We start from the raw sequence: 21,511 nt of genomic DNA, 5'->3' as shown, positions 1-21,511 counted from the left end.
ATGGTTATGTAGAGTAACATTAAAGGTGACTTATTTGTCAACTTTTCTATTATTACTCTCAAACAACCAAACTCGGCCTTACGTTTAATTGACAAAGTACGCTTAATCTCTGAAATTGAAAGCACACATTTTGATCAGTTTGCTTTAATTCAATAATAATTTCACAATTGTGAATGGATGTATATCGATGGTTAGATTGCTGTGTAATCACGGGATTATCCAATGTACTGGCAATATTAGTAGGTCACATGTATGATACAAGGCTACCATACAGCTTTAAGCCAATGGTCTACGTACCATCTGACAACGCTAGCCACAACTTGCCATTTCAAATTTCTTGGTTGGTCTTTTTCCTCAACTAGGCAATCACGTATACGAAAACACAAATTAAAAACTTTATATTTGCTTATGCATTTAACCACTACAAAATGACCTAATGGTCGGGAATAAATTCTAGATCCGTTTTTACACTGCAAGTTCGGGATTTGATTCCTTACATGTGTGAATCACACGATGGTAGTCAAAGAAAAGCTAAAATATCTTTGTTAGTCTTTTCAGCTTCTGAAAGAATGAACTACCGTAGCAGCCATCAACTGATTATTTTTTTGAAAAAAATCTTTGCCTGTGCATTTAATTGCAATTATTTTGTCATCCTTTGTCGGATTAAATTAGGAGGCCGTAGGGAAAATTCTAAGGAAAACTAATGAAAAGAGCTTGAAAACTTTGAGTTTTAACGATAAGGACAAAATAAAAGGTAAAGTGAATAGTACCATGATTGATTTTTTAATGTAAAAATATGATTTTTCGTTAAAGTGAACAATACCGAAAATTTGTCATTAAAGTTTCTAAGGTTGTACATAATACACACGCGAGAAGCTCTCTTTTATTTTATTCCACTCAATTATATCTGATGTTTTCAGACCATGCAGACTATCAAACAAAATATCTTTTCGACACTATGAGGTAAAGGACGTTGTTCGATGGTACACCTTTGCCCCAAAAGTCAATAGAAAAAATTGAACTTTAACGAAAAGATTTCGATACTGTATATTTTAAAGAAAAATTATATTTTTACTTTAAAAAGTCAATTTGGTACTATTCATTTACAACACATTTTTGTTATTTTCGTTAAAACTCAAAACATTCAAGTTTTTTTCATTAGTTTTCTTTAGAAAAAACTGATCCTGTTAACTTTCCTATTCTATTGCACTAGATATGAAATAACCTTATTTTTATGAGGTGGTGATATAATTACAAGCAATAACCCCAATTACATTTTGATCTCCATATGAAAAATAAAAGGAGAATACACCAAAAATAATTACACACTTTTACGGTTTTACCCTCGGTAATATTTGAAACATGAAAATTCAACAAAGTCTAGGCAGAGATCTGCTGTGAGTCGGAGTGGCAGTCAAGGCATTGTGTTTTACCATCCTTGACATTTGCCCCTTCATTTGCCTGCACAGTTTCTCCAACTCCACCACCCTCCATTGCATCCTCTGCAAGTCTAACGACGCCGAATCCTCTTCCGCCGAGCTCTCTTCTCCCTCACCCCCGTCCTTGTACAAAACAATATCGGAACAGAAATGCTGACTCTGATTTACAACTAGTTTTCGCGGTGTAGGTGGTGGTGGTGGTGTTATTTTGGTGTTTTGAGAAATAAGCGCTTGAATAGCAACCCTTGGTGGGATTTTAGGATTCTTGGCAAGCTCTTTGCATGTTTCTAAGCTCAGCTTCTCATAATTTAAGCATCTGCATAATCTCGACCGCTCTTCGAATGAAAGATTTGGATGAGCCTGCCACACATTCGATTCAGAATCCACGATTAACAACCAACCAATTCCACTAAAAAAAATTAAAATGTGAAGCATCAAAAGATTTTCTGATATCATGAAAATGAAGGCGTTTTAGCTAAAAATGGTCCATGAGATTGACATAACTTCTCATTTTGGCACCTTAGATTAAAAATCAATAGAAGTGGTCTTGAAATTGTACATCGTCAATAATTTTGATCATTATGTAAAAAAATCTCCGTTATATTGAAGAAACCACCAGTGCAAGTTGAGAGATTAATTTAACAAAAATACTCCTAATTTAATAGAGATTTTTCACAGAAAGCCCAAAATGATTGATGATGTACAATTTCAGAGACAATTGCTATCGGTTTTAAACTTCATGGATCAAAATGAAGAATTATGGCAATCTCAAAGACTAATTTAACTAAAAAAAACCTGAAAATGAATAAAGTCCAAAAGAAAAGCACATCAATGAGTCGGTGTGTGTGGATGCCAAAAACATATGGGCCATAAATCATGTGAATACATAATATTAATGCCTAATGGAAACAAATTAAACAATCCTCCTTTCCCATCAACAGATTATGATATTCCCTCTTCCTCAAGTAAATTGAATCACTCCCTCTCGTCCCATATAGTAAGAAGAGCTACTTTTATCTGACCCCTTCAATCTTTTTAACATGCCCTTCTTTTCCCCATCTAGCCGTGGAGACAAGAAGCTTTCTATGTTCTTTAATTTCTTTTGCCACCGACATTGCGTCGCAGACCAATAATATAAATATATATAAATATATATATAAATAATAATAATAAGTGACGTGGTATAATTGTCACGGAACGTCGAGAAACATTAGCGCAATACAAGCATACTGTTTTTGTCTTTATGAGGCTTGGTAGAGTCCCTCTGTTTGTATATTTTTCGTTTATTTTCATTTTCTATCAATAAATTTGGTAGAGAAGGGACGGAGGTTTATGGGTGTAATGGTCCCTTCAGACTCTTTCCTTCGAAAGATGATAGATGTCTCGCACACGACCATTTACAAAAATCTAATCCCACTAATCACTCTTTATTTGAAGAAAAAAAAAAAAAAGTAAAGAATTAAGGTAATGGCAATGGAGTGATTACCTCAAGATAGATATCAATGGCTCTGTAGACCCCATCAAAGCAGTCCCTGGCAGAATCAGGCAAGCTCTCTGCAACTCCCAGAAACTTAGAAATCTTGAGATTCTGATCAGGTGATATTTCACCCAAGTACTTATCAACCAACCTCCCAGCTTTCTTCAACCTCTGCACTGAAACTCCCTCACCATTAACAAACACTTTAAACATCCTAATCACGAGATTAACATCATAAACTCCCCTGTCGTGGCCCGACACCAGCAAATCATCCAGCGTGGCTTCATCGATCATCCCACCAATCAATCTCTCCAACCCGACTTTGTACTCTTTGCTAATTCCAAAGCCAGACACAATCCTCAGAACCCAGAACAGAGCTCTGCAGGAAAAGACCTTTTTGCCCACCAAGATCACGCCGTGAACCGCCGTGTCGGCGAGCCCTCCGAGCTCGCATTTCGAGTTCCCGGGTTTTTTCTGGGCAGAGATTTTCAGGTAGTGGAGGAGGAATCTGGTGAGGATCAAGCTGTTGTTTTCGGGTCCGTAAGCACCTAAAATCTGGAGGAGTTTCTCAATGATATTTGGTGGCAGAACGGCCACGTCATCGAACCACCATGCTCTGCTGGACGAGCTCGGCCTGAGGGATTCCGGGGTGGAAGAAAGTCTGAACCCAGATGCAGTTTCCGGAGAAGACGAAGACGAAGGCGACGTGGCAATGAGGTTGCTCACGTCAGAATTCTGAGCGATCTTTGCAAGCAGTGCAGTAATGAGTTTGTCTAAAAGACCGGACGAGTCTGCGTGGTCGAAGAACGAGCGGCAGCTGTTGAGGCAGACTAGTACGTCTTTGAACGACCACTCGAAAAGTCCCTCAAGAAAATGACTTGTTTTCTGCAACAAATTGCGGGGCGAAAGCTTTTCGGTCATGCCAAGGAAGATTGCAGAGCAGTGGAGTAGGCACACGTTTGAAACCGTGAGTGTGATTCTGCCATTGTTGTAACAGAATCGAGAAACTAACTCGAACCCGTCAGGGCCTCCCGGAAAGCCATCGATTTTGATCCCGGAATTCTTCATCTGGGTTCTTCTCCTTTCTTCCTTGATCATCTTCTTCAACCTTGATGAATATTTTGATAAAATCTCCTGCAAAAGAAGTGTGCTGTAAACTTTTAGGCAGAGAAATAATGGATCGTTTCCATTCATATTCCGGAGCGCTATAGAATTTTCGTTATTTGATTACCTCATTGACGAAGAATGTTTGCTGACCAATGTAGATTTGTAAATCAGAGAGGTGAGGCATGGCCGCTGCAGCTGCTGCTGCTATTTGCATAAACACGGACCGTCAGAAAATGGTTAAAAGGCAAGGAAAGGGATTTGCATGTGGTGGCACAAGACATGGGCCAGAAGGCAAGTGTGTGTCACTCGTATTAATAAATAAAGGAGAAAGCTTGGCTGCAGCTCATGCTACCGAATCACGGTTTGACATATATTTAAGTAATTGAATTTTTAATCACAACTTGAAACTGTTGTTGATTTTTTAACAGCCAACATTGTTCCGTTGATAAATAAAAGGGTACAAGTTTTGACCTTTTAGTAGCATCATCACTGATCAACATTGTTTTATGTGCTTTAATTTAATCCGTGAACCTTTTCCCCATGCAAAGATACAAACAGAACCAATGTGCTTTATGTTAATCCGTGAATCCTTGCCCATACAAAGATAAAATTTTGAGTCGGATTGACTGAGTATCACGATATCTGTATTACTTTTTACAAAAGTACGAGTCTTGTTGTATTTTCATCTCACTGAACTCCATGCGAGAGTTGTCTTATTATGGCCTTTCTAAAAACTGAACTTTCTCTCCATGTAAAAGAGGAGAAACAAAAAGACTTCGCTTTTGAATTGCAAATTACTCACGCAAAAAAACAAATTAATAATAAATAAATAATAGTGTTATTCATACATTTATTTTTAGGGTAAATTACATAGTAGCCCCTCAGGTTTGAGGTCTATTGCAATCTTATACAACATCTTTAAAACATTTCACTTTCATACCTCAAGTACTATTTTATTTCAATTTCATACAACCGTTAGATTTTCCATCCATGGATCTGTTAAATGCTGACGTGGCTGCCACATATATGACACGTGACTGCAAAATGTCTGCCACGTGTCAAATAAAATAATTTTTTAATTTAAAAAAAAACATATCTGCCACTTTTTTTTTTCTTTTTCTTTCTTCTTCTTCTCTTTCTCTTTCTTCTTCTTCTGGGTTCGGACCCTTTTTTTTTTTTTTCCTTCTTCTTCTTCTTCCTCCTCCTCCTCCTCTTTCTTCTTCTCTTCTTCTTCTTCCTCCTTCTTCTTCTGGGTTCTGTCCCTTTTTTTTTTTTCTCTTTCTTCTTCTTCACTTTCTCTTTCTTCTTCTTCTTCTCTTTCTCTTTCTTCTTCTTCTGGGTTCGGACCCCTTTATTTTATTTTATTTATTTTTTTTTTTTCTTCTTCTGGGTTCGGTCCCTTTCTTTTTTTTTTTTTCTTCTTCTTCTTCTTCTTCTTCTTCTTCTTCTTCTTCTTCTTCTTCTTCTTCTTCTTCTTCTTCCTCCTCATCCTCCTCCTCTTTCTTCTTCTCTTTTGCTTCTTGCTCCTTCTTTTTCTGGGTTCGGTCCCTTTTTTTTTTTTTTTCTTCTTCTTCTTCTTCCTCCTCCTCCTCCTCTTTCTTCTTCTTCCTCCTTCTTCTGGGTTCGGACCCCTTTTTTTTTTTTTCTTCTTCTTCTTTCACCTCCCTCCTCTTTCTTCTTCTCTTCTTCTTCTTCCTCCTTCTTCTGGGTTCGGTCCCTTTCTTTTTTTCTTTTTTTTCTTCTTCTTCTTCTTCTTCTTCTTCCTCATCCTCCTCCTCTTTCTTCTTCTCTTCTTCTTCTTCCTCCTTTTTATGGGTTCGGTCCCTTTTTTTTTTTTTTTTTTTCTTCTTCTTCCTCCTCCTCCTCCTCCTCTTTCTTCTTCTTCCTCCTTCTTCTGGGTTCGGACCCCTTTCTTTTTTCTTCTTCTTCTTCTTCTTCTTCTTCTTCTTCCTCCTCCTCCTCCTCCTCTTTCTTCTTCTTCCTCCTTCTTCTGGGTTCGGTCCCTTTTTTTTTCTTCTTCCAATTTCAGGTTTTTAAAAAAAAATTAAAAAATTATTTTATTTGCGACGTGGCAGACATTTGGCAGCCACGTGTCATATATGTGGCAGCCACGTCAGCATTTAACAGATCCATGGATGGAAAATCTAACGGTTGTATGAAATTGAAATAAAATAGTACTTGAGGTATGAAAGTGAAATGTTTTAAAGATGTTGTATAAGATTGCAATAGACCTCAAACCTGATGGGCTACTATGTAATTTACCCTTATTTTTACTTTCCATCCACACTTGTTAATTTTTTAGCATTCATCTTCTTCAATTTATTTAGTCCAAAAAAATTGAAAGAAATATTAAAAAATAAAAATAAATGTGTGTGAATAGTACTATCTAAAAACAATCACTTGTTTGGTTCTTCCTTTTGCAAAATTTTATGTTGTTCGAAGAATTTTGCGGACCACTTCCGATGATTTGTGGAATTGGTTAAGTGGAATTGCTGTCCCAGCAATGACATGTCAATTGAAAATCAAAATGTGTCGGGTATTGTGTCATTATTTAAAAATTTTGAGACACAAAAGATATTCAGAATTTAAATAAAAGGAAAACTAGTGAAAAATACTTGAAAATTTTGAGTTTTAACGATTATGATAAAATAAAATGTAAAATAAATAGTACTAGGATTGACTTTTAAGTAAAAAAATATAAATGGTATAGAGTTTTTTTCTGACAAGAAACGAAATAAAACAAAAGGAAATCCACGTCCAACAAGAAAGAGATAAAAAGATAAAGAGGGGATATTTTTGTCATTTTGCATATGACAAATTCTTATTCTGCAAGTCAAGAAAGGTTGCTCTCAATTAATTGTTAAATGCATATTCCTTTGTCACATATTAATATATTATGCGGGTTCCCTTCACTTTCAGGATTTTTTCTGCCAATCAAACACTTATACATGTGAACAGGGGGCCCACCAGATAGACAAATATAACCGGTTCTTAATGAGACGAGAGACCACCTACTTTTCATCACCTCCTCCTCTCCTCCTCTCACACCTTTTTTTTTATTTTATTGTTTTTATAAAAAAAAAAATTAATATAAAATATTAACATGGTTCAATCGTAATCATTCAAGTAAAAAGGAAGAAAAGATAAGAGAAATTACGAAAGAAAAGAATCCTACTCCTAAAAGGAGAGGGAAGGAACCAGAAAGTGAAGCCAATTGATTATTTGGTGCTAAATTGTTCTGATGGTTGAAGTTTTTTCTTAATTTATTATATTTCGGATTTATTTTTATTTTTTAACTATAAGTTAGTATATAATATTGTTTGTAATAAAAAAATTAAAATAAACAGATATGTACAAAAGAAAAAAAATGAGTGGAAAAAAAAAATTAAAGAACAAAAATAAATAAACATGTGCAGAAAGAGAAATTATTTTTATCTTTAATCGTGTTGTTAATTATTATGAATGAGATTATAGTTTGTATTAGTCGCATCAGGTTAAGAAGCCAAGCATAATTTTTAGTAAGCATAATTAGAAAACTAGCCCACCCATGAGAAAATAATAAACATTAAAAAACAAATCAAAACTAAACATGACTGAACCACCACAGGATAACCCAGTAGTTCGGGATAAATTTTAAACCCGTATTTTACCCGACATATCCTAGGTTTGCCCAGCGAAAGACTGAATCTTCCCAATCCCCGAGAGAGTGAACTGATATGAAAAAACCACTACTTGGTCCTCTTTTTTATAAATAAATAAATAAAACTAAACATGATTGGGAACTGGCATGGCATCAAACTAAAAGTATTAACATTAAGCAGCTAAATATTTAAAGAATAACCCCATTCCCATAACACAATTAATAATATTTCTTAACTTAATAAAAATGTTGAAAGCAAGATTCTGATAGTGCAAATAAACACGTATTCTCCATTCGACTAGCTTAAAATGCCAAAGTAAAACAAAGTTCAACACAAATGCAGTTCCGCGGAGAACCAAAACTTGGAAACTATCCCGTAACCTTCAATAACGGTGCCTGTGCCGGTCCCGGTCCCGGTCTCGATCCCTCTCCCTCCCGTATTCTTTTTCTCGATCATAATCATAGTCTCGAGGTCTATCTCTCCCCCTATCCCTATCCCTTTCTCTACTTCGACTGCGACGCCTATAACCATCATCTCTGTCTCTGTTCTTGCTGCTCGGTCTATCATCGCGTTCCCTTCCCCTCTCTCTATTTCTCTCTCTGCCATCTCTGTCAATAGCACCTGCCACATCATTTTTCAAACAAAGTCGATCACTAATCCAAATGCGGATCTTGCTTGACTAAGAAAGCAGCAACAACTCCTAAAATTAGCTTTGTTCAAGTGCTATAGTAAACATAAATGTCCAAACATGCCAACTAACATCAAGACGAAAAGGAAAAAGGACAATCATGTTGAAGAATGTGATAATAACTGTGGTCTTATGTACATAACCGCTAGGATTAAGGATTTAAAATCTAAAACATCAAATCTATATCAACATATTCCCAAGTAAGAATAATCATGACACAAAATGCATCAGTACCTATTTCCTCCACCTCCCACCCAGCACGTCCAGCGCCTGGAAGAGCTCGTCCAGTTTCAGTTGGATGTGTTTTAGCACGAAATTTTTTCTTGAGGTTGCCAAACTCATCATACATCTCTCCATCATCCTGAGAATGGCACAAAATGACTTCTAAACCAGAACAAACCAAAAAAAAAAATTATGTTTCAAATAATGCTTATGCATATAAATCTTACTTGTTCTGCCTCCCGTCTACGTCGCTTGATTTCTTCTAATTCTTCTTCATCAAGTTCCTTGTATCCACCACCACGTCCCCCCCTGCCAAATAGATTTAAAGGAAAATCAGTATATCTCTATAAATGTCACAAAAGAAGGTAGAGAATCTAGAAATAACCTAAGAAAAGAGGAAAAACCAGCATACTGCATTCTTCATTAACCACCACCAATGTGTATCTAGTTCTTCAGCTAGATAGAAATACGACAGTAGAATAAAAAGGGGCAGAAAAGAAAGTGGATCCCTATAGCATGTGAAACAAGACCAATTAACTTCTTTTAGGAGGAGAAGAAAATATGATGGATATCTTTTACACAAAATACAATAGCGTATACCTTTTTATTCAAAAGTGAGAAGAACAGGATGGTTGAAGACATTTAGGTATCGTATAAATAGATAAGAATCAATCAAGACCAAGTCTGTGTGCATATTAATATTTACAGATTATCAGTATCACATCATCTTCCCACACAATGGATGCCAGTTATTGGTTGGCAACTGACAGAAGCATACATAAGTAAAAATAATGTAATACCTTACACCCCCTTCATTGTGACCAGGTTTATTTGTGTTGCATATATTGCATTTTGTACGCTTTGCCCAATTGATGTTGGCACACCTGAAATAAAAGAAGAAAACGAAGCTGTGTGAACAATAATACACTCTTTTAAATGACATTTCTGTGATACTGCTAAACCCAAGCACAATAGAATTAGCTTACAGAATGAATACAAAATGTAAAGTTATATATCCAAATACCATCATTTAGTAGGCCAGTGCATATATACCCATCAAACTTGGCCTTCAAGTATGAAACTTATAATGGTACATAAAACAGTTAACGCATAAAATTTCTGTATCCTAGCAAGTAGCAACATATTAGCCAAGGTTGATGCAGAATGCTACCTAACTTCCACAACCTCGAAATATGCAAACAGATTTGTAAGAATGTGAAGAAAATCAAAATCATAAGAATTAAATAAAAGGTCCTTTAAAAAACCAAGAAAACATGTTTCCACTAATTCCACCTCATTAACAATAGATTCGTAAAAATGTGAAGAAAATCAAAATCATAAGAGAATACAATAAAAGGTCCTTTAAAAAACCAAGAAATCATGTTTCCACTAATTCCACCTCATTAACAGAACATAAAAATACGCGACAAAACTTTGACTGAAACTTAAAAGCAACGACAACGACGATTATAATAAAGATAGAAGTGGCTTAAAACGAGAAGGGAGGGGTGGGGGGGAATAAAAGAGTCTTACATTGGACAAGGCCAGTCATTTGGACCAAAGAGTCCACCTGTAGGAGCACCAACAGGACCACCACGGCCCCCAGCATCAACGCCACGACCCCTGCCACGACCACCACCCCCTGCGCCACCAGAAGTACCGGTAGGTCGAGCACTTCCACAGCGATTGCACACACCACGAAATGCAAAATTCACATTGGCACAGCTGATAGAAAAAAGAGTATGAGAAGCTAATTACTGAATAAATATTACATTTAAGAATGAAAATGCCAAGGAAAGTGCAAGAAAGAGCTGCTCACCAATATCACAGCACAGACCTTGTATTCGGGCACGTCCAGTCTCCTTCTTGTTGCCATGCTTTCCCAGTAGCATCACCTCGACCTCTACCGCCGCCGCCTCCCCCATTCGTATCCTGAGCAGCTTCCTCCGGTCCATCAAAATCATCGCCAAAACTTGGATCAACCAGAGTGTTATGAGTTTGATCATCTTTGCTTTTGGACTCAGCTATAAAAACCCCAATGGTATTACCATGGAATTCCTTGTCATTAAACCATTCAACGGCCGCTGATGCAGCATGTGGATCTTCATATGTTACAGTAGCATCTCCCTTGGGTTCGTTGGTTAATTTGTCTCGGTATAGCCAGATTTTTGGTCGACCTGTTCGCTTGTCTTTCTAAATGGTAGAAAGCAAGAATGAAAAGAGAAAAACAGGAGAAACTGATGAGTTTTCCAGATATAAAAAGAAATTTATACAGAAGGTCACAATAAACGGTAAAAATCGCTACCTTTAACAAGCCAATGGTGCCAAAATGTTCAGCCAACATATTTTCATCAGTCCCCTCAGGCAAGTTGCAAACATAAATAGACCCATTTGAAGGGGCTCCTTTTCCTGTATAGGTTGCCATATAGCTCCACTTTCATGAAACTCGATTAAGCGGAAACCCGAATCCAGTCCTTCACAAAAACATTATTTTTCAGTAAAACATGGTTTCTACTTGTATCAAAATTCCCAAATAAAACGCATTGTAAATAGAGAGGCAAAATCGTTTTGCGATATAGCATTACTCAATCAAATTCCTAAAAAATTTGATAAAACCCTCGTACACAAACTCCTCTTAAATCAATTAATCGACACGAAACGAGCAGAAAACAAAAATGAAGGCTTCGATGGATTTGGAATCGTTATACAATGTGAAATGTTGAAATATAAGGACTTCCAAATTTCGATTTTCAAATTACAAATCTTCAGAACGAAATCAACCTTACCTGAGTCCTCGACGTGGGTCGCGAGCCACGAGCCTCTGAAAGGTGAAACCCTAACCCCAATTGTGCAATTGCGCAATCTCCTTCAGCGAACCCTAATTATTAATCGCACACTGTGGAAGAAGATAACTATGAGGATCAGAAGAGAGAGAGAGAGAGAGAGAGAGAGAGAGAGAGAGAGAGAGAGAGGAAGCCCTAATTTTTTAAACTGGGGTTCCAGCTTCATCCACTACTTTAGCACCCTGTTATCGGTTTTTGTAAATTTTGTGTGCTATCCATAAACCTTTCTACTGCACTCTTTATAATATTTAAGGGGTGTATTTAATTGAGAATTTAATAGATTTTAATGAATTTATAAAGTTTTAGAGTTTAAAAACGTTTAATTAATTTGTAGAGATTTTATGAAAAATTTTAATTTAATTCTTTCGAAATCTCAGGAGGAGGAGGAGAAGAGGGATTTGTGAATGCTTAAATTGCATTACGAAATCTCTCCGATTTCTTCAAATTCCTCAATTTTTTAAGGTTCTTTAAAATAAATTCCTAATTGAATACATATGGAATGTACTTTTGAATCCTAATTGAATACACCTGGATTTTAATAAACTATTTAAAATCCTGATTGAATACCTCTTAAATTTCAGATAACCACTTAAAATCCTGATTGAACACTTCTAATCGTCAAAAAAAACATGAAGGCCAAAATTTAATAAATGTGTGTATATAATATCAACTATTTTGTAATTTGATATTAAAACGAAAAATTTCACGCCTTTGATAATAGTAGGAAGCACTTCTGCTCGTTTTTGCCAAAAATTCAAGTCTCTCCTCACAACTTTGGCAAAACTGTAGGAAGCATTTACCCTCGTTTTTGCTAAAAATCCAAGTGTCTCTTCTTCAAGAAGTGATTCTACGAATCATAACCACTTTTTGACTTTTATAACAAAACACATTTATTACAAAAAGAGTGAAACGTAAACGATTCGGAGGCAACTGAGGATGATCAGTTTAGTGAGAACTGAGAAGGCAAATTGGACTTAAATTTAAGGGGGACAACAACTCGACTAAATTGAAAGGGCCACAAGAAATGCATTTGAAAAGTAAGAGTCTGCGATTAGCTGGTTTCTAATGTATATCAGCTATAAAACCATATGAGTCCTTCCTTCAGTTAAAAACCTAGTAACATCAGCTTAATCACTCGATATAAAATTACGAGGACTTGGAGAAATTAACTTGAAAGCCCAGTCTCTAAGCTTTAACCAAAAAAAGTCATCGCCGATCGTGAGTACCCCTAGATCCATAGGGATTCCTCCCAGCATCAGCAGAACTTCTAGTTTTAGCATCTGTTTTCCTGTCTTCCTTCTGATCAACTGCTGACTTTTGCTTCCGCAGCATCTCCTCAGAATATCGTCTCCATAACACTTCCCTCTCTTTTCTTGGCGTCTTGTCGTATCTGGGATCCACCTTTAGAATGCGTTTGGCTGTTGACCACGAATTAAGAACTGTTTTTCCATCTTCTGTCTCCTGGGACGCTGCTTCTGCAGTCAAGACTTCGGCCAACAGAGTTCTGAACTCATGTGCACATCGCTAGAAAAGCCAAACCAATAGAGTAAAGAATTATAAAAGCAGCATTTTTTAGCCAGAACAAGTTATAAGCAACAGAACAATTTTTAAAAATGAAAATGAAATTGGAATGGATTGAAGCACCAAATTATATATTACCTCGTTTAGCATCTTTACATGTTCCCGGAAGAGCTTTTCCATGTCAGATGGATCCAAATCAGGGTTGGCAGCACGCCTTTGCGGATCCTTCTCCAATTTAGGCCTAGAGCCTGTCCAAGATGCCTAAGTACATGATAAGCCAAAAGGTTTAATAATTTATCCACACACAATACACCAAACCATACCATAGTAAATGTACAGAAATTCATATCAGATGCGTAGTTTAAGCTAATGACGCTAAAACCAAGTGAACTAAAGATAATACCTGAGGATCTTTAATTGTTTCCACAAGTAAAGCTTGGAAAGTAGCAACTGCCTCCTTCCTGCGAACTTTCAGTCGCACCCTCTCTGTTTCTTGCTCTTCTCTTTCCTTCCGCTTCCGCAGTTCTCGTTCCCTTTCCCTCAGTTTTTCCTGAAAGGCAAGGGAGACAAGCTCTTTAACATTTTTTTTTTCAAGTACACACTCCTTCCTAGATGCAATACATTTTATTCTCTCTTTTTACAGAATATTGAGGCTCTTCGTCAACTGTTGTGAAGAGCTAATTCTCAAAATCCCCACCAACACACCCTCTGAAGTGACAGATATATGTTATGCATACATATATACTTTCGAACAAAATTAACACAGCATAGGTGGGAAAGGCGGAGAGACTTTCTCATCAAGTACATTCATCATTACATATTTCCTTCTTTTAATAAAGGTTTTCTTATAGGTCCCATTCACTTATACACAGACAGACAGAAAGAAAGAGAAGGAAGGAGATGAGGGAGTTCCTAACAACTGCAGATGCACTATCTTTACCTGCTCATCACGTTTAGCTTTTGCCTCTCGTTCTGCTTCCTCTTCCACAGCTTTTAGTCCCGATATATACTCATTGAATAAAGCTTCCCTATCCTCATGCCTAACATTTTTGTACCTTGGGTCATTCCGTAGATTATCTTTCACCTAAAGAAAGTCCCCAACACAAAATAAATTCATATAAATTTTCCAGCACACCAAGTATCTCATACATTCAAAAGTTTTTCTAATAAAAAAATTCTTAACCTGTATTATTTACATTTCACAAAATATAGCAGATCTTTGTGTCATTCTAACATATCTTAATGATAAGGGAGAATCAAATTGAAACCACTAATAAAAAAGTTCCTCGATGGTCATACAAATTAATCAAAGATTTTGAACAACCGCCGGGGGGGGGGAAGAAACTGTGGTAGAGGATCATCAGATTCGTTCAAGAAAATCCAAACGTGTAGTGATTTTTACTGATAACCAACAAAAATGCTGATGCTTACACAAACTAAATTAATAATGAAGCTAAAGGCTAAAAATTGACTCTAATTTTTGAAACAAAAACAGCTGGAAGCACACTCGTGATTGACCAAAAAGAAGACACTAGTAAATTACCAAAAGCATCCAGAAGTACATTGTCTGGATGCACTCATCAACACATCCAATAAACCACAAGCTGATGTAAAATGCACCTACCCTGGACCAACGAGAACTAACAGTAATATCTCCTTTTTCTTTAAGCATGGACTTAAAACCAGCTGAAGCAGCAGCACGCACTGCTTGAACCTTTTCTTCAGCAGCCCTCTTCAATGGAAGGACCCTACAAGTAGAATAAAAATCATGTATGACCATTATGATATAAACTGAACATAGAAACAAGACTAGATTTACCGTGTGAATCCATAGAGATTTATGAGCTAAAGGACACACCCAACCAATTTGGGGATCTCGTCACTAGCCTACTAGGCTACTACTTGCTGACTCATGTTGCTTTCAAGGGTTATCAATGGATATGAATTTCTCTGTCTAGGAAACAGTTCAACATACATTTGAATAAGAATTCAAATCAGAACAAAGGAGATTCAAATGTAATAGCTCAGCAGAGATACCTGCACTATATATGGATTCTTGAAAAGACACTGAACATGGACAAGGATGTGGCCATGGAACATAAACCATTACTCTATCCCCTCAAATCAGTTCAGAAGTCGATATTTTTCTTTCAGTGGACATCTTGTCCTCTATGTTGTACAATTTAGTTAATTAAACTAATCTTACTTCCTATTATAAAAATAAACATATAGGGGACTAACAACACAATAATATATGTAGAACACCATGGATATCAATCAAAAGTTTCCTTATTAGGTGATACCTTTCATTCAACAAATGCTCCCGATCTTTGCGATCTAAAGCCTCAAAGCGTGGATCATTGCCCCATTTCCTTCTGAAACTCTGGTAATCAGTGTTTCGATCAATATCCTGAAAATTTGAAAGTGTTACATAAGCAATCTCCAATTCCACAGTGCAGCTAATTAAATAGACATAAGAAAGCTAAAATAAGGCAATCTACACGACCTCAGATGCTTCATCCAATAACTGCTTAAATCCCTCTATTGCAGCCTTCTGGGCTGCTCTTTTTTCCTTTCTCTCCTCCTCTGCACGTGTTTTAACATAGTGCTCAAACAAGGACCTACGAGCTTCATGACTTGGAATGGCCTGCAACAGTAGAGACCTTTAACTATAGAAGTGTAACACAAAGAAAACTTAACACAAACTTCTTAGTCTAGCAAGAGAGAGATAAACAATAGATAATACTGCAGAGAACAAGAAAATTCCACATCTAAGGCAGTATCTGCCCAGGAGGTCAGCACTGACGGGAAGATTCTATTATAAGGCATCATTTAACAAAAGTTTAAGCCTTTCACAGCACTCATAAATTAAAAATTAAAAATTAAAAATTAAAACAAAATTTAATAATAAAATAAACAGCAATTTGGGTATCAGTTAACATGCACCCTAAATCAATTGATAACACTAGAATATTGGCAGGAACAAATTCACCCTTCCAAAAATTAGCAGATGCATGAATCCAACAAACTTGTTCAAGCAGTTCCAGTTATAGGTTAGCCTCTTAATTCCAAAACAATGAAATTCCTAACGTTTGGACTCAACAAACCTTAAATCGTGGATCAAACACTATCTTTGGCAGTTCCTTCTCCCACTTCGAGAATGGTGCCACTCCCCGTTCTTTAAGCATCTCCTGTATATATGATTGCCAAATGATTAGCATTTCTCATCAACTGCATTTAAAGTTGGAAATAAAATCAACTTTCTAAAGTAGATCAGCCACATCTAAAGTTGCCTCTAACCCAATTCACAGATGGCTGCATTCGAAATTACATCAAGGAGAAAAAAGTACAAAGCAGCGAACCGCACTTTCTATATTCTACAGGTCTTAAGTTGAAATCATAAAAAATGATCACCAGCATGGCATGTCCAAAAGTCAGTTGACTCAAAACCATGAATATTAAAGAAAAAAGAAAACATTCAAACTTAATTCCACAATAAGAGTACAATATGTATCTCTGCAATTTAATGTTCATATTAGATTCTCGTATAGTAGAAGACTAGAAGCAACAAATATACCTTGAATTGAATAATACACTCCTCCTTTGTTGGCCCACTGTCTGCATCCTCTGAATCTGATGAGGAATCAGACAAGTTTCCATCTCCATTAGTTTCTTTTAGCTTATCTTTGCTATTCTCGCTTTGCTGGCCCTTAGGTGTACTCTCAACTCCTCTTGCACCATTTGATTCTGATGGTGCCGGAATTGGTGAAGAAGTAACAGGATCCTGCAACTTCCTTTTAATCAGATCAAGTGCAGAAGATGTTCCCAGCACAGCTGAAGGTTTAAAAGGCATGGCTTCACGACCACCCGTGTTAATGGCCGGAGCACTCATACTAACTGGAGCAGATCCTTTTTCAATCATTAAATTATTATTTGGCACTGATAGTGTATGTTCTTTTGGCACGTCACTATCCTGCTGCTTTTTCAATTCAATCACTTCATTTGGGATCTGCCAGCTACTTACCTGATCGGAAAAAAAAAAAAAAGATACAATAAGGTTGGTAACAATAGTACTAGTACTAACACCTATTCATACAACAGTGTTTCTGAGGACCCCAGACATTTCAATAAACAAGTTATATGGTATACCTTGGTTTTGCTATTATGGTAAAACTTTTTCCCATCACTGGTTGTGACCAATACCCAATCAGTTCCAGCCAAATTCACCCTAAACAGAAGAGAACCAAAACAAGGATAAAAGAACATTCTAACATTGCAAAAACATTATGAAACAACTCTAACATCCAAAATACAAGAGATAAATGAAAAAAGGGGCGACCCAACAGGATAAACTAGAACTTACGTCGAAACTGGAGTTGGCTGCATAGAAACCTTATCAGGCTGCACAAGCAGTAAAAATTAATCAGATACGTCCCCAACAGCAATGGTCAAGTAAAGTCATGCATGATGCCTAGAAAAAGAAAATAAGCAATTGCTTCAAACCAGATTTAGGGGCACTGAAACTTTAGATCCTATCTTTTTAATAGCTCTCTATTCTTACCTTATACATTTCTATAAGAAAAATATTAAGATGAAAAATAATAATTGTACAATGGAATCCTCATAATCATAGCAGTCAGAGCAATTAAAAAGTCATCTCTAATCCAATAAAAACTAATGATGTGATTTTTGTACGATTTTTATGGGAAAACAGGGAAGAAAGCTAAACTACCACAGGGTATACAATAGGAAACAATGCAAGATATAATATTCATATGCAGTAGGCTAAAAATGAACAAAGCCAAGTTCAAAAACAAAAGTTGTACATATTCTTTTCTGAACAAAAGCTTCATACTTAATCTTATGTATCCGTATTATCCGAAACTTAGCTGTTTTCCGCACCAATGCACAAGGAACCTCATACCACACCACACTAAATATACTAGCATGCCAAAATACCAAAAAAACAACCTACATATAAGTCATAAATTACACATGAGAAGATAAGGGACCAAAGCTCCATACCTACAGGGATATGAAGAAGAATATGGTCCACTTTCTCACGACTTATATTGGAATGTGGACACAACAAGGTGTTCTGGTTAAAATAAGATAACATTTAATAGAATGAACATGATAACTTCAAGGCCTCAGAATGAAATGCAGCAGCAATAAAACAAACCTCAAAAATATTTCAATCTGCATCTTAAATACAGTTAAGAATTTTGCAGCAGCATTTGGTAGTTATTTTTAGGATTAGGCATCTTGCAAACTGAAATTTCATGAAGTGTTCATATCATATGAATCTAAAAATAAATAAAACTTCCACGTACCTCCTCCTTAAATCCAGGAGGCTTATCATAAGTTGATTCACCGGTCAAAGCATTATAATAGTATACAACTCCTGTCTCTGTCTTGTGGGCAGTCCAGGCAACCAATTGTTCATTGACAGCAGCTCTATTCTCCGGACCTGCATCATGGAATTGTTCCTATCATCTATAAACAACCCATACGCAATGTAGCATTGATTCAGTTATCATCGACAAAGGGGAAGGACAGAGAGAATTGTTCCTATCATCTATAAACAACCCATATGCAATGTAGCATTGATTCAGTTATCATCGACGAAGGGGAAGGACAGAGGGACAGAGAGATAGATAGAGAGAGAGAGAGAGAGAGAGAGAGAGAGAGAGGATAGAGCCCTAATAGATTGCTATAAGGTCAAATCGTGTTTACCAAATATGAAAGCAAAAGCATACCAACGCCAGGATGAGGTAATTCTTTCTGCATCACTGAAGACCCTGCCAATTGATGACCAGAACCAACGGAAGACACGGCATTTGCTGCAGTATTTCCCACAGGAGTGACACCAGGAGGCTGAGAATCAGGTAAAGGAACAGAAGCGAGAGGCATAACATGTGCAGGCAGAGGAAAGGGACCAGGAAAGGCGGCAGGATATGGCAAAAACGGAGGCCTAGGTAAGCCTCCTATCTGTGGGGACGAGAGCCAGGGAGCACCCATAGCAGATAAAGATGGGTAAGGAGCACTCACATGTGGCTGAACTGCTGATGATGCAACAGGTACTGCTTGCATGCTAGGTCTATTGGCTACAGAAGAATCAATAGGTGCAGATGGTACAGTCGGATTAAAAGATATTTGCACTGAGTGAGCTATTCCAGGGGGTCCAGGTGTCCTGGGAGTTCCAGGCATTCCAGGAGTCATGTTAAAAGATGGGGCAGTGGAAACCCATAAAGTTTTTGGTCCCGCATTAGGAGTTGATGATATATTCATTGTGGAATTTGAAGTGGTAGGAGCAGGCAAGGAACCAGAATGAGAGCTAGTTGAGGACAATGAGGCATTACCAGTTTCTTGTGCAACAGCAGGTGGGATATTCTGCAATCAACAAAAGATTTAGAACATTAATTTTTTGGATAAACCAAATGACTTTTCGAGTTACCTTTCCTCTGGATTGCAAAAGGTATACAACAGATAAAAAATACAGCAATAACTCATTGACAGCCTTTTGCTTTGAGGAAAAGGATATAAGAATATAAATATCAAAACAACAACCATTCACTTGCTACCAATTGCTACTATACTCAGTTAATCAAGAGAATTCATGTTCATTTAAAGAAATGACCCTCACCATGCCAGATTGAAACTGCTGGTTACTAGGGAAAGAATAACCAGATTTTGGAATGTTGTAAGAAAAAGGACTGGCAGAAGACGACAAGCCATGAACTGGGGCCTGAACCACGGGAGATGCTGGCGGATTTGACTTAATTGCCTAAATTAGAAGAAACATCAAATTTAGAACCGGGGATAATTATAATATTGATTTACAATGAGGTAACTTTTAATAAATTGGTACTTACAGAACTAGGTGATGACTGCTGAGAGGTCCCAAAACTAATGTTTGCATTAGGAGGCACATTGTAAGAGAACGAAGGTCCTGGAACAGCAAAGCTGGGTGCATTGCCAAATGTATTCTGCAAAGGTTCTTGTATTGAATCATTCACAGAACCACCTAAGCTACTAGACGTGGTTGGGCCTACAATTGAAGCAGGTGACGCAGCAGTTTGTGTTGAAGCACCACCAGCAGGTGAAACGGATACAGATGGCTTCACTTCCTGCGGTAACCAAGCCGGCGATGCCATTATTTGATCTGCATATGATAAGTCAACAAAATAAGAACAAAAATCATCCGAATTATAAACATACACTTCATTTAGGAAACCAAATCCTATCCTTCCGGGCGTAACAACAAGCATGTTAATTGTTCCTAGGACTCCCTGTAAGTTCAAAACGGACTTGCCTCGATTTAGGTTTTTCTTCTTATTTTTAACCTAGGTTCCTGTTTTCATTATTCTAAGTCTAAAATGTGCCCTAACACGAGTATATGCATAATGTGTCTGAATAAACCCCACCCTGACTACAAAGGACCTTCTCGTATCGTACCGATATTGCTCGGATATCAGCTTTCAATGCTAGGTAAACTATTTCAGAAGCAAAGCCAAAACCCTAATGCACATCAACAGTGTTCGATTCTATTTCATAAACTAGTTAATTCATCGCCACACATAAAAACTTTTGAGTACAAATTAAGTAAGCGAAACAAATTTCCTCCAATTTATCAAGAAAATATTTTCTCAAGAAACTAACAGAGAGCAGGGAGAATTGTCCGTCGATAGACTAACCGGATTGCGAAGGCAGAAGCGGTGCGTCGGAAGATAGAGATTCGGAGAGAAGAGAACGGCGGAAGTTTGTTTGGTCTCTCGGCCGCAGCCGACGGCGGGAGTTGGCGTTTCAGTATATCTTTGCCGTCGTTTTAACTTTTAACCCCGGAGAGGGAGAAGTGAGAGGGAGCGCGCGGGTGGCAAGTGGTGAGGTACGGAGGTGGAGGTGAATTCAGCTTCAAACCAAAAATAAATAAATAAAAATATATAAAATATCAAACCAAAAAAGGTGAACGGGGATTGGAATTAATTAGGGCTTGCAAGGTATCCGGACCCAACCCGACTCGACTCGGAACTTTGAAGCCATGAATCAAATCAACCCGAAATTCCGCCCGAGTTAAACCCGGTCCGAAACAACCAGAAATCATGTCCTACCCAATGTCTTCAAGGCCAAACCCAAGAGGCTTTTAACATATGAAGGCCCAGATTGAGATTGAGGGTCAGGTCCACCAGCCCATCTGCAACATGATTTTTCCAATTTTTCGGAAGTATCAATTATTTTATTTTTTGAAGCAAACGGCTTTATCTTCTTTTTATTGGTAAAGGAATAATACATTTTTTTCGCCAAAAATTATTATTTTGTATATAAATTAATATTCAAATTTATAAATAAATGCAACTAAGAAAGAGAGAGAAAGACATGCTAGACCTTGTCATACTAGTGTGGTGTGAGACAATGGCTTCAGGGTGATTAGTTTAGGGTTAGTAAGATGAAAATGGATTCAACAATTCCAGTTTAACATATATAGGGGTAAGTCTTAACTTGAGATGATTCGTTAAGGCACTCATGACTTTATGTGTTTTGCCGATTTAAGTCATGTTATCCAGCTAGTCAAG

At 37.1% G+C, this 21,511-nt stretch overlaps 3 protein-coding genes across 4 annotated transcripts; all 3 read right to left on the bottom strand.

Moving 5' to 3' along the window:
• Window positions 1-1,216: 1,216 nt before the first annotated feature.
• Window positions 1,217-4,514, bottom strand: LOC139192842 (BTB/POZ domain-containing protein At3g19850-like). Its single transcript, XM_070815630.1, has 3 exons — window positions 4,148-4,514; window positions 2,926-4,050; window positions 1,217-1,799 (listed from the first exon to the last, which is right to left on the bottom strand). Exons 1-3 carry the CDS (start codon window positions 4,235-4,237, stop codon window positions 1,371-1,373), a joined length of 1,644 nt encoding a protein of 547 aa, XP_070671731.1. The 5' UTR covers window positions 4,238-4,514; the 3' UTR covers window positions 1,217-1,370.
• A 3,354-nt stretch (window positions 4,515-7,868) lies between these two features.
• LOC103416695 (transcription initiation factor TFIID subunit 15-like) lies at window positions 7,869-11,660 on the bottom strand. 2 transcript variants are annotated; one of them, XM_008354924.4, is made up of 8 exons: window positions 11,361-11,660; window positions 10,880-11,048; window positions 10,412-10,767; window positions 10,108-10,299; window positions 9,375-9,458; window positions 8,802-8,883; window positions 8,587-8,713; window positions 7,869-8,285 (listed from the first exon to the last, which is right to left on the bottom strand). In XM_008354924.4, the coding sequence occupies exons 2-8, from the start codon at window positions 10,997-10,999 to the stop codon at window positions 8,047-8,049; spliced, it is 1,200 nt and encodes a 399-aa protein (XP_008353146.1). In that variant the 5' UTR covers window positions 11,000-11,048; window positions 11,361-11,660; the 3' UTR covers window positions 7,869-8,046. The 2 variants fall into 2 exon arrangements, with proteins under 2 accessions (XP_008353146.1, XP_008353147.1); XM_008354925.4 differs by having other exon boundaries at window positions 11,356-11,613.
• A 759-nt stretch (window positions 11,661-12,419) lies between these two features.
• On the bottom strand, window positions 12,420-20,902 carry LOC103416697 (pre-mRNA-processing protein 40C). Its single transcript, XM_008354926.4, has 16 exons — window positions 20,636-20,902; window positions 19,814-20,103; window positions 19,585-19,725; window positions 18,698-19,331; window positions 18,272-18,408; window positions 17,302-17,339; window positions 17,088-17,166; window positions 16,516-16,962; window positions 16,046-16,129; window positions 15,445-15,585; window positions 15,242-15,348; window positions 14,563-14,686; window positions 13,879-14,022; window positions 13,342-13,488; window positions 13,077-13,199; window positions 12,420-12,941 (listed from the first exon to the last, which is right to left on the bottom strand). Exons 2-16 carry the CDS (start codon window positions 20,093-20,095, stop codon window positions 12,624-12,626), a joined length of 2,946 nt encoding a protein of 981 aa, XP_008353148.1. The 5' UTR covers window positions 20,096-20,103; window positions 20,636-20,902; the 3' UTR covers window positions 12,420-12,623.
• Window positions 20,903-21,511: the final 609 nt, after the last annotated feature.

Source organism: Malus domestica, chromosome 16 (genome assembly GCF_042453785.1).
Source record: "Malus domestica chromosome 16, GDT2T_hap1".
Classification (NCBI taxonomy): Eukaryota; Viridiplantae; Streptophyta; class Magnoliopsida; order Rosales; family Rosaceae; genus Malus; species Malus domestica.
Note: the sequence above shows the minus strand (reverse complement) of the source record. Positions and strands in the feature narration are given on the sequence as shown.